At 33.0% G+C, this 23,238-nt stretch overlaps 1 protein-coding gene and 1 pseudogene across 1 annotated transcript; one reads left to right on the top strand and one right to left on the bottom strand.

Moving 5' to 3' along the window:
* Nucleotides 1-3,802: 3,802 nt before the first annotated feature.
* Nucleotides 3,803-5,564, bottom strand: LOC115961959 (annotated as a pseudogene).
* A 12,238-nt stretch (nucleotides 5,565-17,802) lies between these two features.
* LOC115960478 (galacturonosyltransferase 8-like) lies at nucleotides 17,803-21,118 on the top strand. The gene is made up of 3 exons (XM_031079408.1): nucleotides 17,803-18,186; nucleotides 18,648-19,895; nucleotides 20,518-21,118. The coding sequence occupies exons 1-3, from the start codon at nucleotides 18,043-18,045 to the stop codon at nucleotides 20,791-20,793; spliced, it is 1,668 nt and encodes a 555-aa protein (XP_030935268.1). The 5' UTR covers nucleotides 17,803-18,042; the 3' UTR covers nucleotides 20,794-21,118.
* Nucleotides 21,119-23,238: the final 2,120 nt, after the last annotated feature.

Here is a 23,238-nt window from a genome sequence, read left to right as displayed (position 1 = left end):
CACCTGAGGAGGTATTACCAGTAAGAGTGACCCTATGGACGAGACTGGGTCTTATCTGTCTACTAACGTACTACTATGTATGATGCTGTTTGTGTTTGATACTACTAGTGTTTGATACTACTATGTTTGGTGTTGCTTGTGTGTGAAGTTTGAAACTACCTTCTTATTACTTATTATAGTTGTGTTATGGTTATGGACGAAGTCATGAAGTATGTATTTATTAAATAAAAAGGCATCAGTGTGCATGTGCCTTGTCTGTAAACAATATTTATGTTATGTACAAAATGTTGTGTGAATTCTCTCCATGATATTGTCGTCCAAGTCAATCCTCAAGAGGGTTGAAAGATCCAAGACGAACAAAATCTCTGGACGCAGAGATGTAACGTCTAAATTTTCTTGAATAAAGCAAGGAAAAAACCACATCCACACTCGTCCAACTCATGGACGAGGTGGAGCCAACTGAAACAATCCAAACTCTGGACGAGAGAAAAAGTTGGGCAAAATAAGTAAGATGGTATGAAAAATTAGTTTGCAAGTCTTAAGACGAATCAAGCTAATTAAAAATACTACCTGCTAAGACGAGTTAGACTACATGAAAAATATGTATTCTCGACATGGACGAGCTAAAGTTGGAGTTAAAATAGTTTAGCAGCATTCGTCCATGCAAAGAAAATGATATCATTTGTCCATGCAAAGAAAATAAAACTTCATTCAAAGGGTGGACATCCTACGTCCAAAAACCCTTGATTAGTTTGAAAAGCAGAAATAGTTTACTTAAAAGACCCATCCTAAAACCATGGACGAGTATAATGTATTCTTGTTACATAAAAAAGGTCCAAAAACAAAGGACCAAATATAAAACCAAGCAAAAAAGAAAACAAAGGCCACTAAGGTTAAAAGTCTCGTCCTAAGAAGGGGGAGCATTCACAGCAGGCTCATCCTGAGGAGGCTGAGTACTGGCGTCGTCTTCCACGTTGACGTCATCAGAGCCGGTCTAGAGAAGAGAGCTTGTGGCAGCAGCAAGGTTAAGCTTGATTGCGCTAAAGTCAACTTCAGGGAAGTTCTCAATAGCGTCCATTCTGAAATCTTCAAAACCAGTTGCATAATTGCGATCCAAAGTGTCTGTATACGCTTTGGACGACTTGAACTCAGCCACAGCGTCCTCTTTTGCCTTGGAAAGACGACCATTCAATTCATCGTTCATCTTTTGCAAGTGATCAATGCGCGTATCCTTCTCCAATGCATCAGTCCTTAGCTCCTCAATCAGCTTGTTACGCTCTTTGACCTCGTCCTTAGCTTTTTCAGCAGCCCCAGCCCATTTTTTACAGTCAGCATTCACCTGCTAAATCCTTGTCTCCAGCAAGACTCTCGTCTTGTCCAGCTCCGTTGCCTGTCTAGACGCTGCTATAAACTTTGACATGGCCTATGGATAGACAAAACAACATAGAATGATTAAGTGAGGAAAAGTTGCTAACTGAACAAGGACGAGAGATATTGACATACCTTAAAGAGGTCATGGACGCCTGAATGCTCAAATTCCTTCAAGCCCATGTTATAGCACATGTTTATATCCTCGTCCTGGACGGCTATCTGGAAATGTTCCCAAGCCAGATCTTTGTTCTCAACGATGTTCGTAGAAGGCTGGGACGAGCCAGGCGTGGTAGACTTGGCCAAAGGAGTTCTGGGCGGAGTCTTGGACGGAGTGGACTCAACTGGAGTGGACGAGTCAACATCGACTATCTGGATGGCAGGCTGAGACTGAGGAGGTTTGGACTTGACCACCTTGGACGAGCCCTGCTTAACTCTTTTGTCTCGACGACTGGGGAACCCTTCCAAGTCGATGTTCTTTGGCAAGAACTTCCTTTTATCCCCAACCGTTGGACGTGTCTGACCTTCAGGACGATCCTGGGCCTGACCCTCAGGACGTTTCCCCTCTCCTACAATTTCCTTCCCTTTGTTTTCTTTCATTGTTGACATTCCTAAGACGAGATGAACAAATCAGGAATGTATGCATAAAAAAGAAAAAGAAAAGGAGGTTTAGCTAAAAACTTACTTTTTCGCACAGTAACTTCGTGGGCGATAGCTTCGTCTGGAGGCTCAGGACCTAAACCCCACTTGGCTAGACGTCTAAGCGTGACAAGAGAACGAAAGCTCCTGTCTGTATGAAGACGAGCCCTGTGGACGCGGTCACGGTGAAATTTGCTCAAGGACGGACGTTTGGCAGCTACAACACAATGAACAAACAAAGGTTAGAAATTGTAAATGTACCAAATAGAAGAAAGAATAAAAATAAACAAGGGGAAGGGACGTACCTTCTGGACGAAGGTTCCCTAGGTCCCCAATGTAAGGGGGAAAGGGATCCCTGCCAACGTCCACAGGGTTCCCTGCCCAGAAGCCTGAAACAAAAATGAACTCCATCTTCCACTTCTTATCAGACGAAGCTAGGGACTTAATCAACCTACAATCATTCCCCCTAGCAGTAAACTGATAAAAACTCTCAGATTGACTTATGGCAGAAGGTTTATAACAATAAAGGAACTCGTCCACTGTAAGAGGACGGTCCCCACCAAAAACTTCCCTCCACAAAATTTGCATGGAGATAACTAATCTCCATGCATTAGGATTGAATTGACAAACACCTAAACCTAACTTGACTAATAATTCTCTAGCGAAGGCATTTAAAGGAAACCTAAGGCCACCTAGGAAGTAAGATTCATAGACACCTATTCCAAAACGGGGTTCACAACACCACTCTCCACGGACGGGCAGCCTAGGGTTAAACTCGTCTGGGATTTGATACCAGGATTTAAGACTACTTAACCTTTGTTCGTCCGTCTTAGAATGGACGCCTATAGCGCAACTAAAGACGGTTTCTACCTCGTCCATAGGATAGGACGGAGAACCAGCTTGAGAGCCAGAAGCTCTCCTAAGCTGTTCTTGGACGACCTCAATAGGGAACCCAGGGGCCCCAGAAGAGTAATTCTCGTCCGTGCTTCCTCCACTATCATCACTAGCACTGCTAGAACTAGACCTATCACTAGTATCCTCACAGTACTCGTCTATAGCCTTATTAAGGCTATCAGTGGACGAGGAAGCAACAGACATCTCTAACAAGAAACTTAGAACCTAAAGACCAGGAGAAGAAGAGTACCTGGCTCTAGACGGAAGAAGACTCTAGACGCAGAGGAACTCCTAGACGAGGCTCTAGACGATGGATGTCAAAGAAGAAAATCTCTGGAATGAGGAAGGTTAAGGAAGGCATTCCACTATTTATAGGATGCTGACCTGGGTATTCGAAACAACCCAACCAATACGAAAGCGACACGTGGCATCTACCTCGGAAAAATAAATCGACGGAATCAGTCGCCAATAAAAAAATGACACGTGGTGCAGTAATTATTAACCAATTATATATACGTCCAAGGACGTCCAACCCTTTGGACGACTCACATGGCCGAGGGGGCAACTGATAGTGTCACAAATCATCGAAGTCCATAACTCGTCCATATGTCTCGTCCAACGAAAGAAGCTACAGTAGGCGAAGAGAAAGTTCCAAGCGTTCTAGCGAACCTCGTCCATATATGGACGAGGAATACCTCATGGAATCTACACCATTTACGCAGGGCAAGCCTTCCAAGATGGTCTCGCCCATCTTTCATTAAAGATGGACGAGTTCATCGTGGAAGTCTCGTCCATCTTTACTAAGGATGGACGAGTTCACCGGCCCGTCCAACCCAAGTAACTTCCACAGCGGTTATGGAAGTTACCCCCAATTCTCCAGACTCCTCGACATTGGGAACGGTTACCAAATAGATAACCGTTCCACACACACTATATAAGGCTTCTTCGATGAAGGGTAAGGGGTTCAGACAATTTCCATTTTGAGAGAATACTTCTTCCTTACAGAGAGTTCAAAAGTAACTAACTTCATCATCGGAGGATTTTTGGCCGGTCTCCTCTGATTCAGTGTTCTTTGTATTACAGGAGATAGCCCAAAGATCATTGTTCGAGTCTTGTCAACCCACTGATATCCAAGGAATCATCAAGTCCATTTTGGATTCCTTTTTTAAGGTTTTTTGAGCAGGGACTTGCACTTAGACGCGTTTTTAATCCATATTCTAAAAATTAAACTCATTTTCTAATGATTCAGGTCTCTACAGCAATGATTATCTTGTAGATAAACACTCCAAAAAGTCTTGATTATCCACAATTTTATAGTTATCTAAATATCCTCTTTATTCCCATACAAGCAAACCTATTTTTAATACTAACTAACAACCAATCACAAAATTATTTAATTAATTTTAATTATCTAGCCAATCAGGATTAATTTTAATTAATCATGTGTGGTTGGTTCCACCTAAACAAAATGCATGCAGACCATGCAAACTTGATCATGCAATATCTTTCAATCAAACGGTCTGATTTGGAAATCGAGCATACCGTCGCAACCATTAAAATCTCAAAATCATTTTTATGATATGCAATGAACAAATTAATGCATGTAATGCAATTATGAATTTTGGAAATATGAATGGTCATTTTAGTCATCTTCCTTGATTAAATCATAGGCAAATGAATGGGTATCGAGTGTCTACAGGCAAAGAACAAGACAAATAAATGGTTAGGCAAATCCCCACTAATTTATGAATCCATTCCTTGGTAACAATATCATAATAAGCAGCAATGTGATCCAAAGTTTGGCGATGATGAGTCCACTCCCCAAGCAAATGTACCACAAAGCATAGCAAAGTATGCCAGCGCATAATCCCCTAGCATCGCAACCATACCTCCAGATTCTCCGCCTTCCTGCCTTAATCCATGGACTGATAGAAACCAAGAAGGAAGAGTTTCTTTGATAAAAGATTGAACCAAACTTGATCCACCAGATATCCAAACTAATGATGCCCCAAGTGAAGCTGGAAGTTTGACTCGTGTCATTGCTACAACAAGAGAAACCTACCCATATCTCATCCCATACTTAGTCTTCTTCAATTTCTCTACTTTATCTTTAGGCAACTCGCTTACTTGCAATATCTCTAACAGCGAGAATTAGAATAGAGACAATTTCTTCTATCATGAACATAACATCTCTAATAGAGCGATACACTCTCATCTCTTAAGTAGAGATTTCCAAGGGCAACTGGAGAGATCCCACTTGAGAAATAAGAGCCAAAGCCATGGACAAGGAGGGCACCTACACCACCATTGCTATAAATATGGGAGGAACTTAGCTGGACCAAAACATCACTGTTATGGTGGAAAACAGTACTAAAAGATGAGAACACAAGCACGTCACCAGAATGCTTTACCTTTCGGCCCATAAACGAGGCTATGATAGCCATGCATAGCCTGGTGCAACTGGAAGCTAGAGAATTCAAGGCTACCCCAATAAGAGGAGGGTCTATGGGTTTTGTGTTAGCAGCATGACCCAAGACAATGACCTTTGGATTCAAGGTCTTACTTTTTGGGTTGTTTTTCTGGCCCATGTCTGGTTGGCTGTGGGGCATATGGGGTTTCCAAATGAGTTTCGTTTTCAGGTTGGACTTGACCCCAGTATCCATGAATGGTTGTTAGGATTGGTGAGAGGGTCTGTAGATCAGATCAAAGGAATTTCCAAATAAACATGGTTCTTGACTCTTCCTAAGGATTAAATAAATTATCTCACCCAAATATAAAATTAAGTCAAGACTTAGTCAAATACCAAGTATTAGACTTAAGTCCATCATTTGATTAAGAGAAAATCCTTAGAAGTGGAAAAAAAAAAATTTGAGGACTTAATTAAATCCAAATTAACAAAACCTTAACTTTTTTTTTTTTTTTTTGAGAAAGAACAAAACCTAAAAATTAAGAATTAAGAATGGGCTTGATCCCAGGCTGGTTGATATTAATCTGTTGTTAAACTTGATTAGCCATCCTAATCAAAAGTTATGTTAAAGTCATGGATTCAATCAATGATGATTGAATTTTGGATGTAAAAAAACCGTACATATTTTCTTATTATTGGGTTAGGGAAAGATCAACTATTATGAACAAAATCTAGACTTTTTTTCTTCAACGGGGGATGAACAAAATTTTCAAAAATTGTTTGACATGGTGATGATAGAGTATATATAGCTTTAACCAATAAGGCAATAACACAGCCGCTATGGTTGACATTATTTGTATTGCCGACATACAATTAACAATTTTTTTATTCAATTATTATTATTATTATTATTATTTTATAAAATTCTTTATCAAGCCAAATGAGAAGCTCAATGAAAAAATATTTCTGGAACTGAAATAGAAAATATAGTATCAAATCCAATACATGAGAGGCCCAATTACAGAATTTATGGGTTTGGTTTCAAGAGAAAAAAAAAAAAGAAGGGATAGGTTCAAGTTATATTTATTGTCATTGGCGGCTCTAGGATATATTTTTAGAGAGATTAGTAAGTAGATGTATTTTTTATTAAAAAAAAAAAAAATGAATCTTGCCTTCTATGTGATTTTCTTATTACAAATTTATCCATAATAGTTACTAGCAAAAAAAACAAAGATGAGAAATACTACGTCCACAACATTTTTACAATGCTTTCTCAATATATCTTAGGTGATAAGTTGTTATTAGTTAAGTTGTTATTAGTTTTAATTTAAACCCACTACTAAAATTAATTTTTTGTCAATCAGTAACAGTTAATAACAATCTGCTATTTAAGATTTGTTGTGAAAGTATTGTGAACATAATGTTTCCCATATAAGACAGACTATAAGTTCATTGCATATTGTTGCTTAATACAAAAAACATACTAATTATTCTTACTAAAATTAAATCTTTGAAACCATCTATTGTTTTAAATACAATAAACCTATTAATTATTGTTTTTAAGTGAACTCCAAACGAGATCTATGTACAATAAACTTTTAATTTTTTTAGTTTATTTCAAATTTGTTCAAATCTAAATGAGACTTTTTTTTTTTTTTTTTTTAAGATCTAAGATGATCAAATTTATACTTTTATTGTTAGGCTTACTATTTTTTCCCCCATATTTTAGATCAAATTGGTTTTTTTTTTTTTTTCCTCTATTTAAAAAGATCAAAATATTGTCAAGATGATCATATTCAAGTTTATTTCAGATGCGCTTAAAAAAATATTTAGGTTCAGAGGGTTCAAAATTTTATTTTAAGAGGGTCAAATAAAAGAATTTTATAAAATTATATATATAATTTTTTTTTTTTTTTTTTTTGCCCAGCTTAGGGGTTCATTTTTACCCTCCGAACTATAACTAGAGCGGCCCATGTTTATTGTATAGAATAATTTTTTATCAAAGAGTATGTTGTCAAGAGCAATTTTTAGATATTCTACGTGAAAAATGATGTGTCTTCCTTTTACATTCATTATTGGGTTAGCTTATAAAATTCTTAGTGGAATCCACGATAAATATGAGAGGAGAAAGCGCCATTGCTCCATGTTCCGACTCTTCCAAGATTACTTAAGAAGTTTTCATTGTCAAATTAAGGATCCAAGTCTCTAACTATATTGTCTTGTACTCTTGTTATATTATTATTGCTTGCAAAATATCAAAAAAAATTAGAGACCAATAATTATCTCCTCATCTCATCATTAAATATTTTTAACTGTATGCAAAACATATATACAAAAAATTTGATGCGAATAAAAAAAACAAAGAAAATATTTAATTAATAAAATTTAAAATACTAATCTAATAAAAAAAATTATATAGAATGATATAATATAACAAACAAAGACATTTTATTAATCTTGTAGTGCTCGCCTACGAGGCTACAGCTACAAAATCCTTGACAATGACGCACAAGTTTCACTTTATAATCATACGTCTTTTAGTTTGGCTAGTCTCTCTCCGATCCTGCCCCCACGTGATTGGTCAATCCTTAAAAAACAAAAATCATTCTATTTAAGAATAAAGAAAAAATACTCTTGTGCATCCTTGTTGTAATGATTACTCTATAAGTATAAGTACTCGTAGGGTGTGGGAGACAAAAGTCTGAGTTCAAGTCTTCAAAAATGAGTTTCACACATATATACACTTAGATTATATTATATTAGAAAATATAGTCAACTTATTGGTTGCCGTTAGTACATTTAATAATATATAATTTTAGAAAAGTTTTGATATTAGAAATATAATAAGAGTAATACTATAGTTACAAGCTATTTTACAACATTTTTACATGTTGATGTGTCAACTTTTTATGGTTTTCATCTAGGCCCATCATTAACGTCACTTTTTCATTTACCAATAACCACTCACTACATCAGTCATTTGTAAAAAATTTTGTAAAAAGGTTTATATCTCTAGCATTACTCATATAATAAAACCTCAAAAAAGTCGAAAAAAAAATTCTTTTCCCTTTAAAAAGGAGTATAAAAAAAATTCTAAACCAATATTCTTAAGACATTGGTTAACTTTTTCCTTAAAAAATAAACAAATATGATTCTAGTGATAATTTGAATTCGGGAGGTTTTACTTAGAAATACCAAAAGTAATATCCCAAAGACACTCGTTAACGTGACCCATATTTTAATATGATAATAAATAAAGAGCAATAATTGTAACCAAATACTACTAATTAAATTCTTCATGATTATAAAAGTTAAAAAAAAAAAAAAAAAATCATCACTGCCAATCCCTCATTATAGTCACCTGCCAGTTAGCACATATAAATAAACAAACCATTTTGTTTTCTTATATAAATAATAATAATAATAATTAGTGTAACCAGTAGGAGTCTAAATTATTAATAATAATCTCTCTCTCTGAGAGATCCAATGGGACACTCATCATCAAACTCAAAGTGAGAGAGCAACAGCAAACACTTAAAAATCCCAATCACAATTCCAAATCACAAATCCGGTTCGGTGGTCAGGTTGTTCCTCAGATGATGCCACTTGCGAGTCTTTGCACCAGCTTCAGATGTCATTCCTTCACCTTGTAGTCAAGGTGTTTTAAATGGAGGGGGATAATGTTAGGCATCTATTGGTACAAGTGTATGTGTGGGGCTGTATAGATTAACATTGGGGAATATGCATATATGGGCAAGTGTATGCGTGTGAGTGTGCATAGAGTATTATGGTGAGGTAGTGCATAACAGAAGTTAGTTAGTGTCAGTTAGATGGAGTTGGTTAGTTGGTTAGAGGCAGTTACGATTACGAGATGTATAAGGAGACTAAGGCATTGCTATAGTTAATTCATTAAGAAATAATATCTTAATTAGTCTATCTCTCTCTCTCTCTCTAATTCTCTTAGTTTCTTCTCATTTTCTGCAAATGGAGGCCTAGGTCCCCTCAAAGTGACCTACTCAAAATCCCAATTACTTCATAACTCTTAACAGGGCAAGACTAAAGTCATATATAAAAGTGTGAAACTATATATAGGCAAAAAAAATTTACATTCATTTGTCATTTACTAAAGACTATCTATTAGGTCCAACAATGATTCTTCTTACAAAAAAAAAAAAAAAAAGGTCTATCAATGATGCTTATCATAATTTTTTCCATTTAAGTAAGGAAAAAGTTGTTTCTCAAAACAAAAACAAAAAAGTAATAAAAAAAATTGTTACTAAGAAAAAATAAAACTTATGAAACAACTGTTTCACTCTACCACTGAAAAAACATGTACAACATGACTCATAAGTCATAACTTCTTTGTACTTGAGATTTCTGTTCCAATAGATATAAACATAGAACCAATGAAAGATTTAACACTTGCCAATATAAACGATCGAGCAGCAGAAACAAACATAAGAAAGACATAATCATGAATATGTAGTTTACTATAATTCCAATGACACTCCTTTATTAAAAAAAACAATTCATTTGAACATACCCTTTTTATTCATCTTTTGATGAGATTGCAACTTTATGTGTCATTTTTTAATGGCATGTTATAGTTAAATCAAGTTTTGCATTACTAACCTTGTATGCATTTCTCCTTCGATTCATGTTGCATGTTTTCAAAGTTTTAGTTTTCGTTTAGAAATGTAGTTAAATTGATGAAAAAAATAGGAAAAACTGAAACAAGGGGAAATGTGGAATCCAGGGGATCTTAAGAATTAGTCACCATCATCTTGGGCTTGGATTGAAAGGCAAGAGATGGAGAAGAAAATTCTTAAAAATTGTTGAATGGAGGGATAGACCGCTGAGTCACCGACCATATTTTTTCTAATCAGTATAATTCATTTTGATTTTTCTCTAGAGTAACGGAGTAATGTGTGCAAAGTAAAAATTGAGTCTTAAATAGGAATAGGATGGATTTATTTGGAATTGAGAAAGGAGTAGAAGAGTAGGTAAAGGAAAGAGAGAGAGAGAGAGATGCAGAAGTAGTAACTAATTGTGGGAGATTTTGATTTAGTGGGAAGTTAGCATTTGCGTAGTTGTTCAAAAGTGGGAGTCCGTTATTCAAAGGAATAATATATTAGGGATATTTTAAGAAGTAGAAAAGGCGATAACAAACTTTCTCAAGCCTCTAAATGTATAGAGAAGAGATGCACTTAAATTTTTATCCCAAACCAAATCTGAATTCTCTCTTTACATGATATTAGGTTTTAACCCATACTTATGTACGGAAACACTCAATAATAATGATTATTAGAATATTTACTTAGGTGAGTGAATGACTTATTTGACATCAAAATTAAGAAAATTAAAATGAACACTTGCCAAAATACATAGGAAAGTTCAATAAAAATATTGGTCTATAATACATGACTAATAAGTTTTAATAAATAACATTTTAATTTAGAGAACTCTGTTCTTAAAAATAAATCATGCCAACAAATCCACTAAGAGACAAAACACAATTTATAGAGTTTTTTTAACCAAAGATGAATGACATTAAAAGGAAAATATGAAACATATAAAAATGATCGCACTTAATGAGACCTAGATGTTTCTCAAAAAAAAAAAAAAAAATGAGACCTAGATCTTCATCATAAATTTGTGGTTGTTGTGCCACTGTTGTTGTTTTAATCGTTCGTTGGGGACTGTGGTGGCAATGATGGAGTCTGTGGCTCACCTTTCCCGTTGGTCTGACAGTGTCCGAGTGTGCGTGAGATCCATTTTTTTAGGGACTTTGATCCCAATTTTGAACATTATCTTTTCTTTCTTTCTTTCTTTCTTTCTTTTAGTTTTTATTGACGTGGCAATGCACGCGGCAGCCTATATGGCATGAAAATAATATTTTATTTCTACGTCAGTATTTTTCATCCATCACTTTATGTCAGAGATTATTTTGACATAATACCCAAAAGTTAAGGACAAAACTAGCACCTTCAAAACATTAAGATCAAATTGACACACTTCATAAAGGTTAGGGACCAAACACATAATTTACCCAAACTTTTTGTAAGAAGATCAATGATGAGGTTGCCAAATGTCTTAACACAAGAGGAGTGGGTAGTAAAAAGGTAGTTGTAGAAATAGGAGAATTTCGTAAATTAAAGTTTCTTTTTATAAATATTTATTACTGAAAATGGAAAATTTTATATAATATTTGGTATCTAGTGATTTTTAAATGTTGCATTTTCAAAACACTAGTTCAAGTGCTAAAGTCATATTTCCAAACATGATCCACTCTGAAATAATGCCCAAAACAACGTTTTTAAGTAAAATGCAAAATCGCGCTTCTTGAAGGAAATAACAACTTTAGCATTTGTTGACAAATAACCCATAAAGAAATTAAAGCCCATTTTGAGTCTCCATTAAAAATTTAATATTGGCCTTTTCTTCAATCCAAGACAATAACCCATAATTCAGCCAAAAAAAGGACAATAACCCACAAAGAAGCTAAAGTCCATTTGAGTCTCCATTAAAAATTCATATATGGGCTTTTTCTTCTATCCAAGACAATAACGCCAAAGGAAATTGGTTCAAATGGAAGTGAAAGTGGATGTCAATTAGCCCATTTTTTAGCTTAATTATACACTAGACTCTACATGAAAAGTAAATATGGCAATGAGATGGGACAAGGTTAGATCAAGGGTGTCCTATCCCTGCCATGTTCTCTTTCTTTAAGGCTGGAAAAACCACACAGAATAAGAACTGTTCTGGATAGTTTAGAGGTTTATGGCCATTTTTAGCGCAAAAAAGGTTTTTTTTTTTTTTTTAATCATAATAGTGTAAGAAGTTATAAGAACTTCTTCATATTTAACTTCTATTTAAATTGTATAAAATATATTTTTTTAATACAAGCAATTATAAGTAGTCATTCCAATGCAAAAAAAAAGTGAGGAACATGAGAAATTTGTTTTAAATTTTAAATGTAGTGTTTACAAGTTTTTAAAGTAATGTGTGTATTTTGGACCATTTGAAAAGTGAAAATAAAAAAGTTGTATGTTTTCAATAATATAGAATTATAGATATACATATTAAAATAGACGGTGTATTTTGAGTTCTAATTAACTCAATTGATAAAATCTTTTGTTGTCAAGTAAAAAATCTAGGGCTTGAATGCCACCTACACAAAAAATCGTTTCGTGACTTAACTTAATGATAAAAGCAATTATTATGGAGTGGACTATAGGTTGAAATTCTACAAGTAAAAAAAAAAAGACTATGTATTTATGATGTGTATCATAATTACAAAATATTGCAGTCAAGTTATAACACATTATTTTTCTCAAAAAAAAAAAAAAAAGTTATAACACATTATTTCAATATTAAAATGTCTACCCCCTAAATTAGTGTCTAAACTATTATATTGGTTGTTAGATTAATCTTAGGATTACTAAATTAGATGCTAGTTGCAAAAAGATTATAATATAAAAGTATATCTTACAAATACTCGCATGTTTAGGAAGAGTACTTATCTATTATTTTTTATTTTTTTGAGAGAATTTTAACGTATGGTGTTCGCTTTTGATTGTGTGGGCGGGAATTAAACCCCAAATCTCTTATTCGTCCATCAGAGACTTTACTAGTTGAGTTAACTAGAACCCACACTTATCTGTTAATTTAGATGCTACTTTAAACAATGGAGGGATATTTGTATATTAATCTCATAAAATTGTATTTATTGTTAAATATTGAAGATCAAGGTGCAAATTGCAAATGTACGAATAATTTTAATTAACTTTACTTTTTTTTTTAATAAATTTTTGTAATTAACTTTACACATTGCTTTAACAACATATGGAACATAAAGTGAAAAAAACCCTTAAAATAAATAGGTAAAAGTTTTGCTCACTTTTTTTTTTGGAGGTCATTAATTACTCCGTTCTTTTTATATTTTAAGAGAAAAGATAATAATTACTCATTGTTGATAATATAGTAATTTTAGTTTATCTTTTTCTTTTCTTTTTTTTTTTGGTTAATTACAATTTTCCCCGTTAAGATTTGAGAAAGTAACACTCCACTCCAAACTTGAAGAGAAAAAACACTCCCTCCTTTAAAGATTTGGAAAAAATAACACTCTTATAATCTATTTATATTAGTAATAGAATATTCTAAATTTTTATAAGATTTTATTTAACAAAGTTTAATCACGATTAGTAAAAATGTAATTGATAAATTTATAATTAAAACATTAAGTTTATCAAGCACCAAAACACTTGCAATGACAAATCTCTCCTCTGTCTGTTAAAAATATTCTTTAGTTAAAAATTCAAGACAATGAATGTTAATCCCAAGAAGGGAGAATAATTTTGGAAATCTATCATTAAGTAAATGGCAGATTAGTGCACAACATTTTTAATATCAATTTGACAAAATTTGAACAAATGGATGTCAATGGGGGGAATTTTTTTTTTTTTTTTTTTTTCAAGTTGGGGGTGGAATGTCATTCCCTCAAATCTCAAAGAATAGAGCGTAATTACTTCTATTTTTTTAGGGCTCGATTTTAGTTTATTAAGCAAAAAAAAAAAATCATTGAAAAATCTCAATAGGCCTGTTAGACATCACAAGCACATATGAAACAAAAAAAAACAAAAAAAAAAAAAAGGACTTTTTATTCCTCGGCATATGACAAACAGACTTGTACCAAAATAAAGTGGGGGAATCATGGGTCAAACCAACCCAACATACACACAAAGCAAAATCACATAATTTAAACTACCCTCATCACAAGCGTTTCGCGCGTGCTATGAGGCTTTTTTTTTTTTTTTTTTTTTTTTTTTTTTAATGTGAGGTGGGAATGGATAGTTTTTGTTTTTTTGATAGGAACTATGGGTAGGTTTTTTTTTTTAAAATAAATTTTAAGTTATAAGAACACGGGGGTAGAGGAAGTAGGAAGGAACTTTTTAATAGGATTATATATATATATAGGAGTAAGGGACATGGGATAGTTTTTCTTTTATAGGAATATTTTTAATTTATTGTTAAGTTACTATTTTAACCTCCATGGAATAATGATAAGTTAATTAAATTAGAAGTATTTTTGACAGTGAAAAAGACAATAACTAACTTTCTGAATTTTTTAATACATAGAGATTACAAAGTTTGCAGGGACGGAGCAAGAACTTTGAGTTGAGGGGGTAGTTTCACTGTTGGCTGTGTGCAGCGGTTTCAACCTCTGATTTTGCTACTTAGCTGCTAAGATTTTATTTTATTTTATTTTTTTTGGTGGGTGAGAACAAAATTATTTTTGTATAGAACTTTTTAAAGGGTAGAATTATTTATTTTGGATAAAATTAGTTAATTGAGATTATTTTTTTTTATTGGTAATTTTTTTGTTGACCTATTTTTTCGAGGCTTGTATATTTTGTTTTAGATTTTAGATCTATAAATTTTGTTATGGTCACTTAAATGAAGAAAATGATAGAGCTACAAGTTTTTTATAAATTACTGATGTGATAAATGATTACTGGTAAGTAAAAAATTGATGTGTGTGACATGTTCATATATGAACCAATAAGAATTTGTTATTAAAACGGTTTGTGAAAATGGCTAAAATTAGTACACACATATATATAATAATTTTTAAAAAAATAAATGAAACTAAGGGGTCCCCCCCCCCCCCAAGTCCAAGGGTAGTTTTGTCCCTAAAAGCTTGGCTTGATTAAAGTAATGGGACTAGTTTTGTGGGTTTTTCTTGACCCAACCAATCTTAATAGTAATAGTTTGGGAATTTTAAAATGAGTTTAGCTTCTTTTTTTAAAACCCATTAAGCATTCACACGTTAAAAATTTAGTTTCTAGTAACTCAAAAAATAATTTTATCTATTTTAACATATCACTTTATACAATACATCTATCATCACATACTCTATTATTTTACCATTTCATTTAAATATTCTTTTTTATTTTTTATTTTACCACTCAAGTCTCTCTCTCTCTCTCATTTAAATAACATTTTTTGTGTTTACCATCTAGCTACAATAAATTGCTAGAGATAACAGTTTACTGTAACTAAGTATTAAAAAATTATAGATTTGGCACCTTTGATGTATTGGGGTTTTTTTAGTATTTTTGGTGTTAAAATAGCATTTGAGCTATATTGACACAAAAAACGTAAATGTCCAAAGGTTTTTAGGTATCCAAACTTTAACTTGTTTACTAATTTAAAAATTATTATTATTATTTATTTTTTTTTTTTGTTACCTAAAAAGGTGGGGTTTTTACTTTCTGTAATAAAAGTAGGTGTGTCTTTCTTTCTCCATCAAAATATTACTTAATTTAGTGTAAAAGTGTTTAGTAATGTATATTTACCTTTTTTTTTTTTTTTTTCTTCTGAGAAGCATGTATATTTACCTTTCTCATATGAAATCACAAGTTTAGGTTAGAAATTCATTTTGTTAGGAAATTCATTCATTTGCATACAACTACAGCATACTCTTGGTGTGCATATATTATGCCCTTAGTTAATAATAATAATAATAATTAGAAGAAGAAGAAGAAGAAAAACGAGTAAAAGAAAAAAATTGCATAAGAAAAGAGTTGGTTTATTTATTATACAAACCTTGTATGCCAAGTTGTTTATGGAACTTGGTTGATATTAATCTATCATTAAACTTTATTAGGCATACTAATCAAAATTTAGGTTAAAGTCAAGGATTCAATCAATGATGAGTCAATTTTGGATGTAAAAAAACCGTACATAGTTTCTTAGTGTTGGATTAGGGGAAGATCAACTATCATGAACAAAATCTTGACTCTTTCTTTTCAACGGGGGCTCAACAAAATTTTCAAAAATTGTTTGACATAATGATAAATTGATAATAGAGTATATATAGCTGTAACCAATAACACAGCCGCTATGGTTGACATTATTTGTATTGCCGACATACAATTAACCATTTTTTATTCAATTATTATTATTATTATTATTATTGTTTTTATGAAATTCTTTATCAAGCCGAATGAGAAGCTGTACGAACAATTCTTTTTGGAACTGAAAGAGCAAATATAGTATCAAATCCATTCCATGACAGGCCCAATTACAGAATTTATGGGTTTGGTTTCAAGAGAAAAAAAGGTTAGGTTAAAGTTATATTTATTTGTACAGCATAATTTTTTAATTTTTTTTAATCAAAGAGTATATTGTCAAAAGTAATTTTTAGATACTTTAAATGAAAAATGTTGCTCCCTTCTCTTACATTTATTGTGAGATTTACTTATAAAGTTTTTGGTAGGATTCACAATAAATATGAGAGGAGACTGAAGAAAGCTATCATTTCTCTATTTTTCAATTTCAAATTAACCGTCCAAAGTCTCTATCTTTATTGTCTTATACTCTTGTTATATTATTATTGCTAGCAAAATATCAAAAAAAAAGAAATTTAGAGACCAATAATTATCTTCTCATCTCATCATTAAATATTTTTAACTGTATGCAAAACATATATACAAAAAAAAAAATTACGTGAATAAAAAAAAAGAAAATATATAATTAATAAAATTTAAAATACTAATCTAATAAAAAAATTGTATAGAATGATAGTATAACATAACAAAGAAAAACATTTTTTTAATCTTGTAGTGCTCGCCTACGAGGCTACAGCAACAAAATACTTGACAATGACAGATAAGCTTCACTTTATAATTCTACGTCTTAGAGTTTGGCTAGGTCTCCTCTCCAGTCCTGCCTCCACGTGATTTGTCAATCACATTAGAAAACAAAAATCATTCTATTTAAGAATTTAGAATAAAGAAAAAATAGTCTATCAGTACATTTAGTAATAGATTATTAAATAATTTAATTATAAATAATTTAAGAAAATTTTGGATATTAAAAATATAATAAAAATAATATTACAGTTTTAAACTATTTTATAATATTTTTATAAATTGTTAATGTATTCAAGTTTTTATTAGTTTTTATTTAAATCCACCATTAACATCACTTTTTCATTTATAAATAACTATTCACTATATCAATAGTTTGTAAAAAAATTTATAAAAAAATTTATATCTCTAACATTAGTCATATAATAAAACCTCAAAAAAAAATCCAAAAAAATTTTCTAGTAAAACTTAAAAAATATATAAACCAATATTCTTAAAATATTGGTTAACTTTTACCTTAAAAAAATAAACAAATGTGATTCTTGTGATAATTTGAATTAGGGACATTTTAATTAGAAATACCAATAGTGTCAACAAACTAGTAAAAATCAATATTTTAACAGTTTACTAAAAAAAAAATTAATATTTTAATATGATAATAAATACAGAGCAATCATTGTAACCTAATATTACTAATTAAATTCTTCGTAATTATAAAAGAAAAAAAAAAATCATCACCGCCAATCCCGCGTTATAGTCACACCCGCCAGTTAGCACATATATTTAACAAACCATTTTGTTTTTTTCTTATATAAAAATAATTAGTGTAACCAGTAGGAGTATCTAAATTATTATTAAATAATAATCTCTCTCTTTCTCTCATTCTCTCTCTCAGAGATACGAATGGGACACTCATCATCAAACTCAAAGTGCGAGAGCAATAGCAAACACTAAAATAAAAATCCCAATCACAATCCCAAATCACAAATCGCACTTCACACTTTCCACACAGTTCGATTATCAAATATCTCAAAGATCCACACATCAAAGCAAAGCAAAAAAAAGCTTAGCTTTGCGAAAATGGCGAACTTTCACGGACACCGAATCGGGAATATGTTGAGGTTCAGACTATTAGCCTCCGCCATTCTTCTCTCTCTTTCTCTTTTCCTCACTCTCTCTTTCTTCTTCACTTCTCACTCCCACGCTTCCCATCTCCACCACCTCGTAAGTCTCCCTTCTCTCTCTCTCTCTTTAGATCTCGATTTTTTTTTCCCGAGAAACAATCAGATTTCTACGTATTTGTCTTTTTAGCAAGCAATTTTTTAAAAAAAAAATATTGGTTTAATTGAAGTGAATGAGTTTCGTCGCTTAGTTTCATTTTTGTTTCGGAAATGTAATTCGAAGAATGATATTTATTGTGATTTGAATTTTTTTTTCCCGAGAAACAAACAGTTTTGTCTCTATATATATTTATTTCATTTTTAGCAAGTTTTCATTTTTTTTTTTTAATTGAAGTAAGTGAGTTCCGGATCTTACGATTTCAGATCGGAAATGTAATTAGAAGAAAATTATATTTATTTTGATTTTCTCGGGAAACGAGCATGTTTCTAGTGTTGAATTTTTACTGTAAATGTGTGAAAATTTTGTTATTTAATTTTTTTTTGGGGTGGATTTGTGTTAATTAGGGATTCAAGTCTGGTTCGCGTAGATTTGGAAGTACTAGAAGAGCAGTATTAGCGTTGAAATCGGATCCTCTCAAGCCTCGATTAGATCAGATCAGAAAGCAAGCTGAAGATCATCGATCTCTGGCTTTGGCATACGCGCACTATGCTCGAAAGCTCAAGCTTGAAAACACGAAACTCGTCAGGAACTTCACAGATCTGTCGAGGAACTACAGCGATCTTCTTGCGAAACAATCTTATCGTGCTTTATTCGAAACCGATGCGGCCTCCATTGATGAATCGGTGTTGCGGCAATTCGAGAAGGAAGTGAAGGAGAGGATCAGAGCGACGAGACAAGCGATTGCGGACGCGAAGGAGTCTTTCGATAATCAATTGAAGATCCAGAAGTTGAAGGACACGATTTTCGGATTGAATGAGCAGTTGACAAAGGCGAAGAAGCAAGGAGCTTTCTCGAGCTTGATTGCCGCGAAATCGATCCCCAAAAGCTTGCATTGCCTCGCAATGCGATTGATGCAAGAGCGGATTGCGCATTCAGAGAATTATTCGGACGAAGGGAAGGAGACTCCACCGGAGTTTGAGGATCCGAATCTTTACCATTACGCTATTTTCTCCGATAACGTGCTTGCCGCGTCGGTGGTGGTGAATTCATTGGTGAAGAACTCGAAGGAGCCATGGAAACATGTTTTTCATGTTGTGACTGATAAGATGAATCTCGGTGCAATGCAAGTGATGTTCAAATTGAAGGACTACAATGGAGCACACATTGAAGTGAAGGCAGTTGAGGATTACAAGTTCTTGAACTCTTCATATGTGCCTGTACTAAAGCAATTGGAGTCTTCGAAATTGCAGCAATTTTACTTCAATAGTAAGCTCGAGAATGCAACGAAAGACGCCACCAACATGAAGTTCAGAAACCCAAAGTATTTGTCCATATTGAATCACTTGAGGTTTTACTTGCCGGAAATGTACCCGAAATTGCATAGGATTTTGTTCTTGGATGATGATATAGTGGTTCAGAAAGACTTGACAGGGTTGTGGGAGATAGATATGGATGGGAAAGTGAATGGGGCGGTAGAGACTTGTTTTGGGTCGTTCCATCGGTATGCACAGTACATGAATTTCTCACACCCTTTGATTAAGGAGAAGTTTAACCCGAAAGCTTGTGCATGGGCTTATGGCATGAACTTCTTTGATTTGGATGCTTGGAGGAGGGAGAAGTGCACTGAAGAGTATCATTACTGGCAGAATCTGGTAATGATTTGATTTTTTCCCCTGCTAATTTTACATCATTTTAACATGCTTGAGCAACATTTGGTGTCTAACATTGGTACTTAGTGCATATTAATTTACTATACAACCTGTTTTGCTTGCAAATTGTGATGATGCACTAGTTTGAACGAATTGATCTTGCTTTGTCACTTTCTAAACGCACTGCCTTTAGTTGTCTTAGTAAATACCTTAAACTGAATGATTAATGATGTGGGGATATAAACACTGCCATAGGTGGGTACTGGTAGACTCCCTTATCTTTGAATAAGGGAATTGGCTTTGAATCCCATCTACACCAAAAACCAATGGGTGCCTTGGCCTGATGAGAAATAGCAATCATTATGAATTCAAATCTATTGTATCTATAAATACAAAAATAAAGAAGAAAAGATAAACTGCTAGAGGCTATAACTTTGAAAAGAAGGGGAAAAAAAAAACTTTATTGAACATCCTAGTTTCATTGTGATTAATTTTTTCTGTTCTGCAATTTTGTGGGTTTGGTTATACTGTTCCCTCCTCTCCACCCGCCACCCCCCTCTTTTTTTATGAGTAGAGACTTTATTGGAGTTATCATTATTAACCTGTTACAGTGATATTGCTGCAGAATGAGAACCGCACCTTGTGGAAGTTGGGTACATTGCCCCCAGGTCTAATCACATTTTACTCAACAACGAAGCCATTGGACAAGTCATGGCATGTTCTGGGACTTGGTTACAATCCAAGCATTAGCGCGGATGAGATCCGCAACGCTGCGGTGGTGCACTTTAATGGGAATATGAAGCCATGGCTTGACATTGCCATAACTCAGTTTCGGCCACTTTGGACAAAGTATGTTGATTATGAAATGGAGTTTATCCAGGCTTGTAATTTTGGGCTCTAAATTAATAGTCATAGTTAAAGCCTCAATTCAAGGAATTGGGGTATGCTGGTTCTGCAGTAGCTTTCATCTGATTAGTTATATTATCATTACTCATACATAAACCAAGTCTTTCTTTTTTTTTTGATAAGTACCAAGTCTTTCTGTTTAGCACGAAAGAAAGTTTGCTTTCTGTTCAAGTGTAACATACTTCTTTGCTATATCAGTCTTAGAATTCTTCTTTTTGTATTTATACAAGTAATTAATGTGGCAAATGTTCATTAAGAAGATTTTTGGAATACTGTTACAGTATTTAAGTTGCCTTTAGCTCTATATTTCACCCTTAAAATTTACTGACTTTCATTATTATTATCATTATTTTAAAGGTAACTATTAACTGACATCTTCAGTTTCCTTGTCATATGGTAAATGTTAGGGGGATATTTAGTTGCAGAAAGTAGCATCTGGAACCACCAAATTTCTTACTTGAATTTTCTGTACTGTTTTTAAAGAGAGCATTTTACTACTTGGAATGCAGGGAAAGAGGGCAAAAGAAAAAACAGATATATTGTCCATTTTATTTTTTTGAGTGATCTGATGCTGTTGTACTTTTGGTTAGATTGTTTGTGACATCATTCTTCCTTCTTCTGTGTCAACGTATTTTATGGTCTTTAAAGTTGTTTCTTGTTATATTTTAGTTCATTGTCGTCGTAATAAGTGTGGAGAAGCAGAAGACAGGTTTAAACAATAAGATAGAGCTTTATAAGCCTTTTGGGTTATATAATAAGAGTACTAGTGACCTCAATCATCATACATTTAGAACAGTTGTGAACATGATTTTCAAGACACAATTGACATGATGTGAGTAATTAAGTCTTTTCTCTTTCTTTTTGTGCTTTTATCCCTTAATATTTTTATTGGTGTATATTTTTACTGTAATAAAGAAGTCCGCTACAATATGGAATCCGATTAGTTTTAGAAGCTGCTTATGTTTTTATGGTCTTATTAAGCCTATGATTGAATTTGTTATAATAGGTTGTTTATGATTGTTTCTGTTCCCTTTCAATTCTTCCTCCCAAAAATTCTTTGCTTTGAGCATGATACCGAAAAATTGCCCTGGTGTTTTATTTCACTTACTGGTTGTAGTTCTCTTCTCCATAGTGGTTTGAGCATCATATATATTAACCACTTGAGGATGTCTTCTTTTATTTTGAGAAAGACTAATGATTACTACTTGCAAGCCAAAAAATTCTTTTGTTTTGTTACCGTTTTGGGAACTAGTTGACGAATACTTACTTCAGCTGTTCAGCAACAGTTGCCATCTGTGCTGAAGTAAAATGAACTTCAGATGATATATTGAGCTTGATCATGGAAACTAGAAATATGTTGCATTAGATTATAGAATCACAAACTTTTTGAACAACTCTTTGATTTGAAGCTTTGAGGCATTCATGGTTTCAATGTGGGCTTTCCATCCTCTATACAAGTTTTCAGTACCTAGCTATGATAGATATTCTTACCAGTCACCACGGGTCTTGTATGTTTGCATAAGCATCTCCTTTTCCGCTGTTTCTTGCCACTGGAATTTTGTAACCTTTTTAATCTGTATTTTTGCAATCTGTGCGCGCGTGTGCGGCCATGCCTGAGTGAACGTATTGTGACATTCATTGCTAGACCAGCTCGTGACTAAAAGTCTAAAACCCGCTTCTATTTCTCATTCTTCTGTAGGATGGGAAAGAGGGAATAACCAAGTAAAGACGTGACAAATTGATTGTTGCTTAATGGAATGGAAGCTATCTTTCCATTCCATTAATAGTTGCATTTATTTTCTCAAATGATTTGTTTATGGTCTTAAAAGGTCAATTACAGAAATCTTATCAAGTAAGACATTCATTTATTTGTTAAAATTCACTAATTATATTTATTGTCACCTCAGTTCATAAACATTTTATAATAGAATTTGTAGTAGTTTAGCATATTTGTTAGAGCTATGCATGTTGGTTGGCTAATAATTAATGGAGATAGTGAATTTTGGCCTCATTGATGGTGACTTTTGGCTGCTTACCACGTGTAAATATCCTTATAGCTATTATTGTTTGGGCAATTTGAGTAATTTGTATTAGAAAAATGTAATGACTATAACATTTTTACAACAAATCATAGATGATAAGTTGTTATTTATTTTAATTTAAACCAACCACTGATTTTTTTTTTTTTTTTTGCCTACTAATAACAACATACCTGCCACTTAAGTTTTGTTATAAAAATATTGTGAATATAGCATTTTTCTATATTATACTATCAAAATTACTGCATTAATTCATTTTAACAAGGCATGTGATTGTTAAATAGATTGTTTGATTAATGGTACAAATAAAGGTCGATTAAGTTGTTGCCATATGGTGAGTTAAACTTTTCTCCAAATGAGTTTGAATGAAAATTCTCTTTCATGCTCGTATTATTTGTCTG

This window comes from Quercus lobata, chromosome 9, assembly GCF_001633185.2.
Source record: "Quercus lobata isolate SW786 chromosome 9, ValleyOak3.0 Primary Assembly, whole genome shotgun sequence".
Lineage (NCBI taxonomy): Eukaryota > Viridiplantae > Streptophyta > Magnoliopsida > Fagales > Fagaceae > Quercus > Quercus lobata.
The sequence above is the reverse complement of the archived record's forward strand: the minus strand, read 5'-3'. Positions and strand labels throughout refer to the sequence as shown.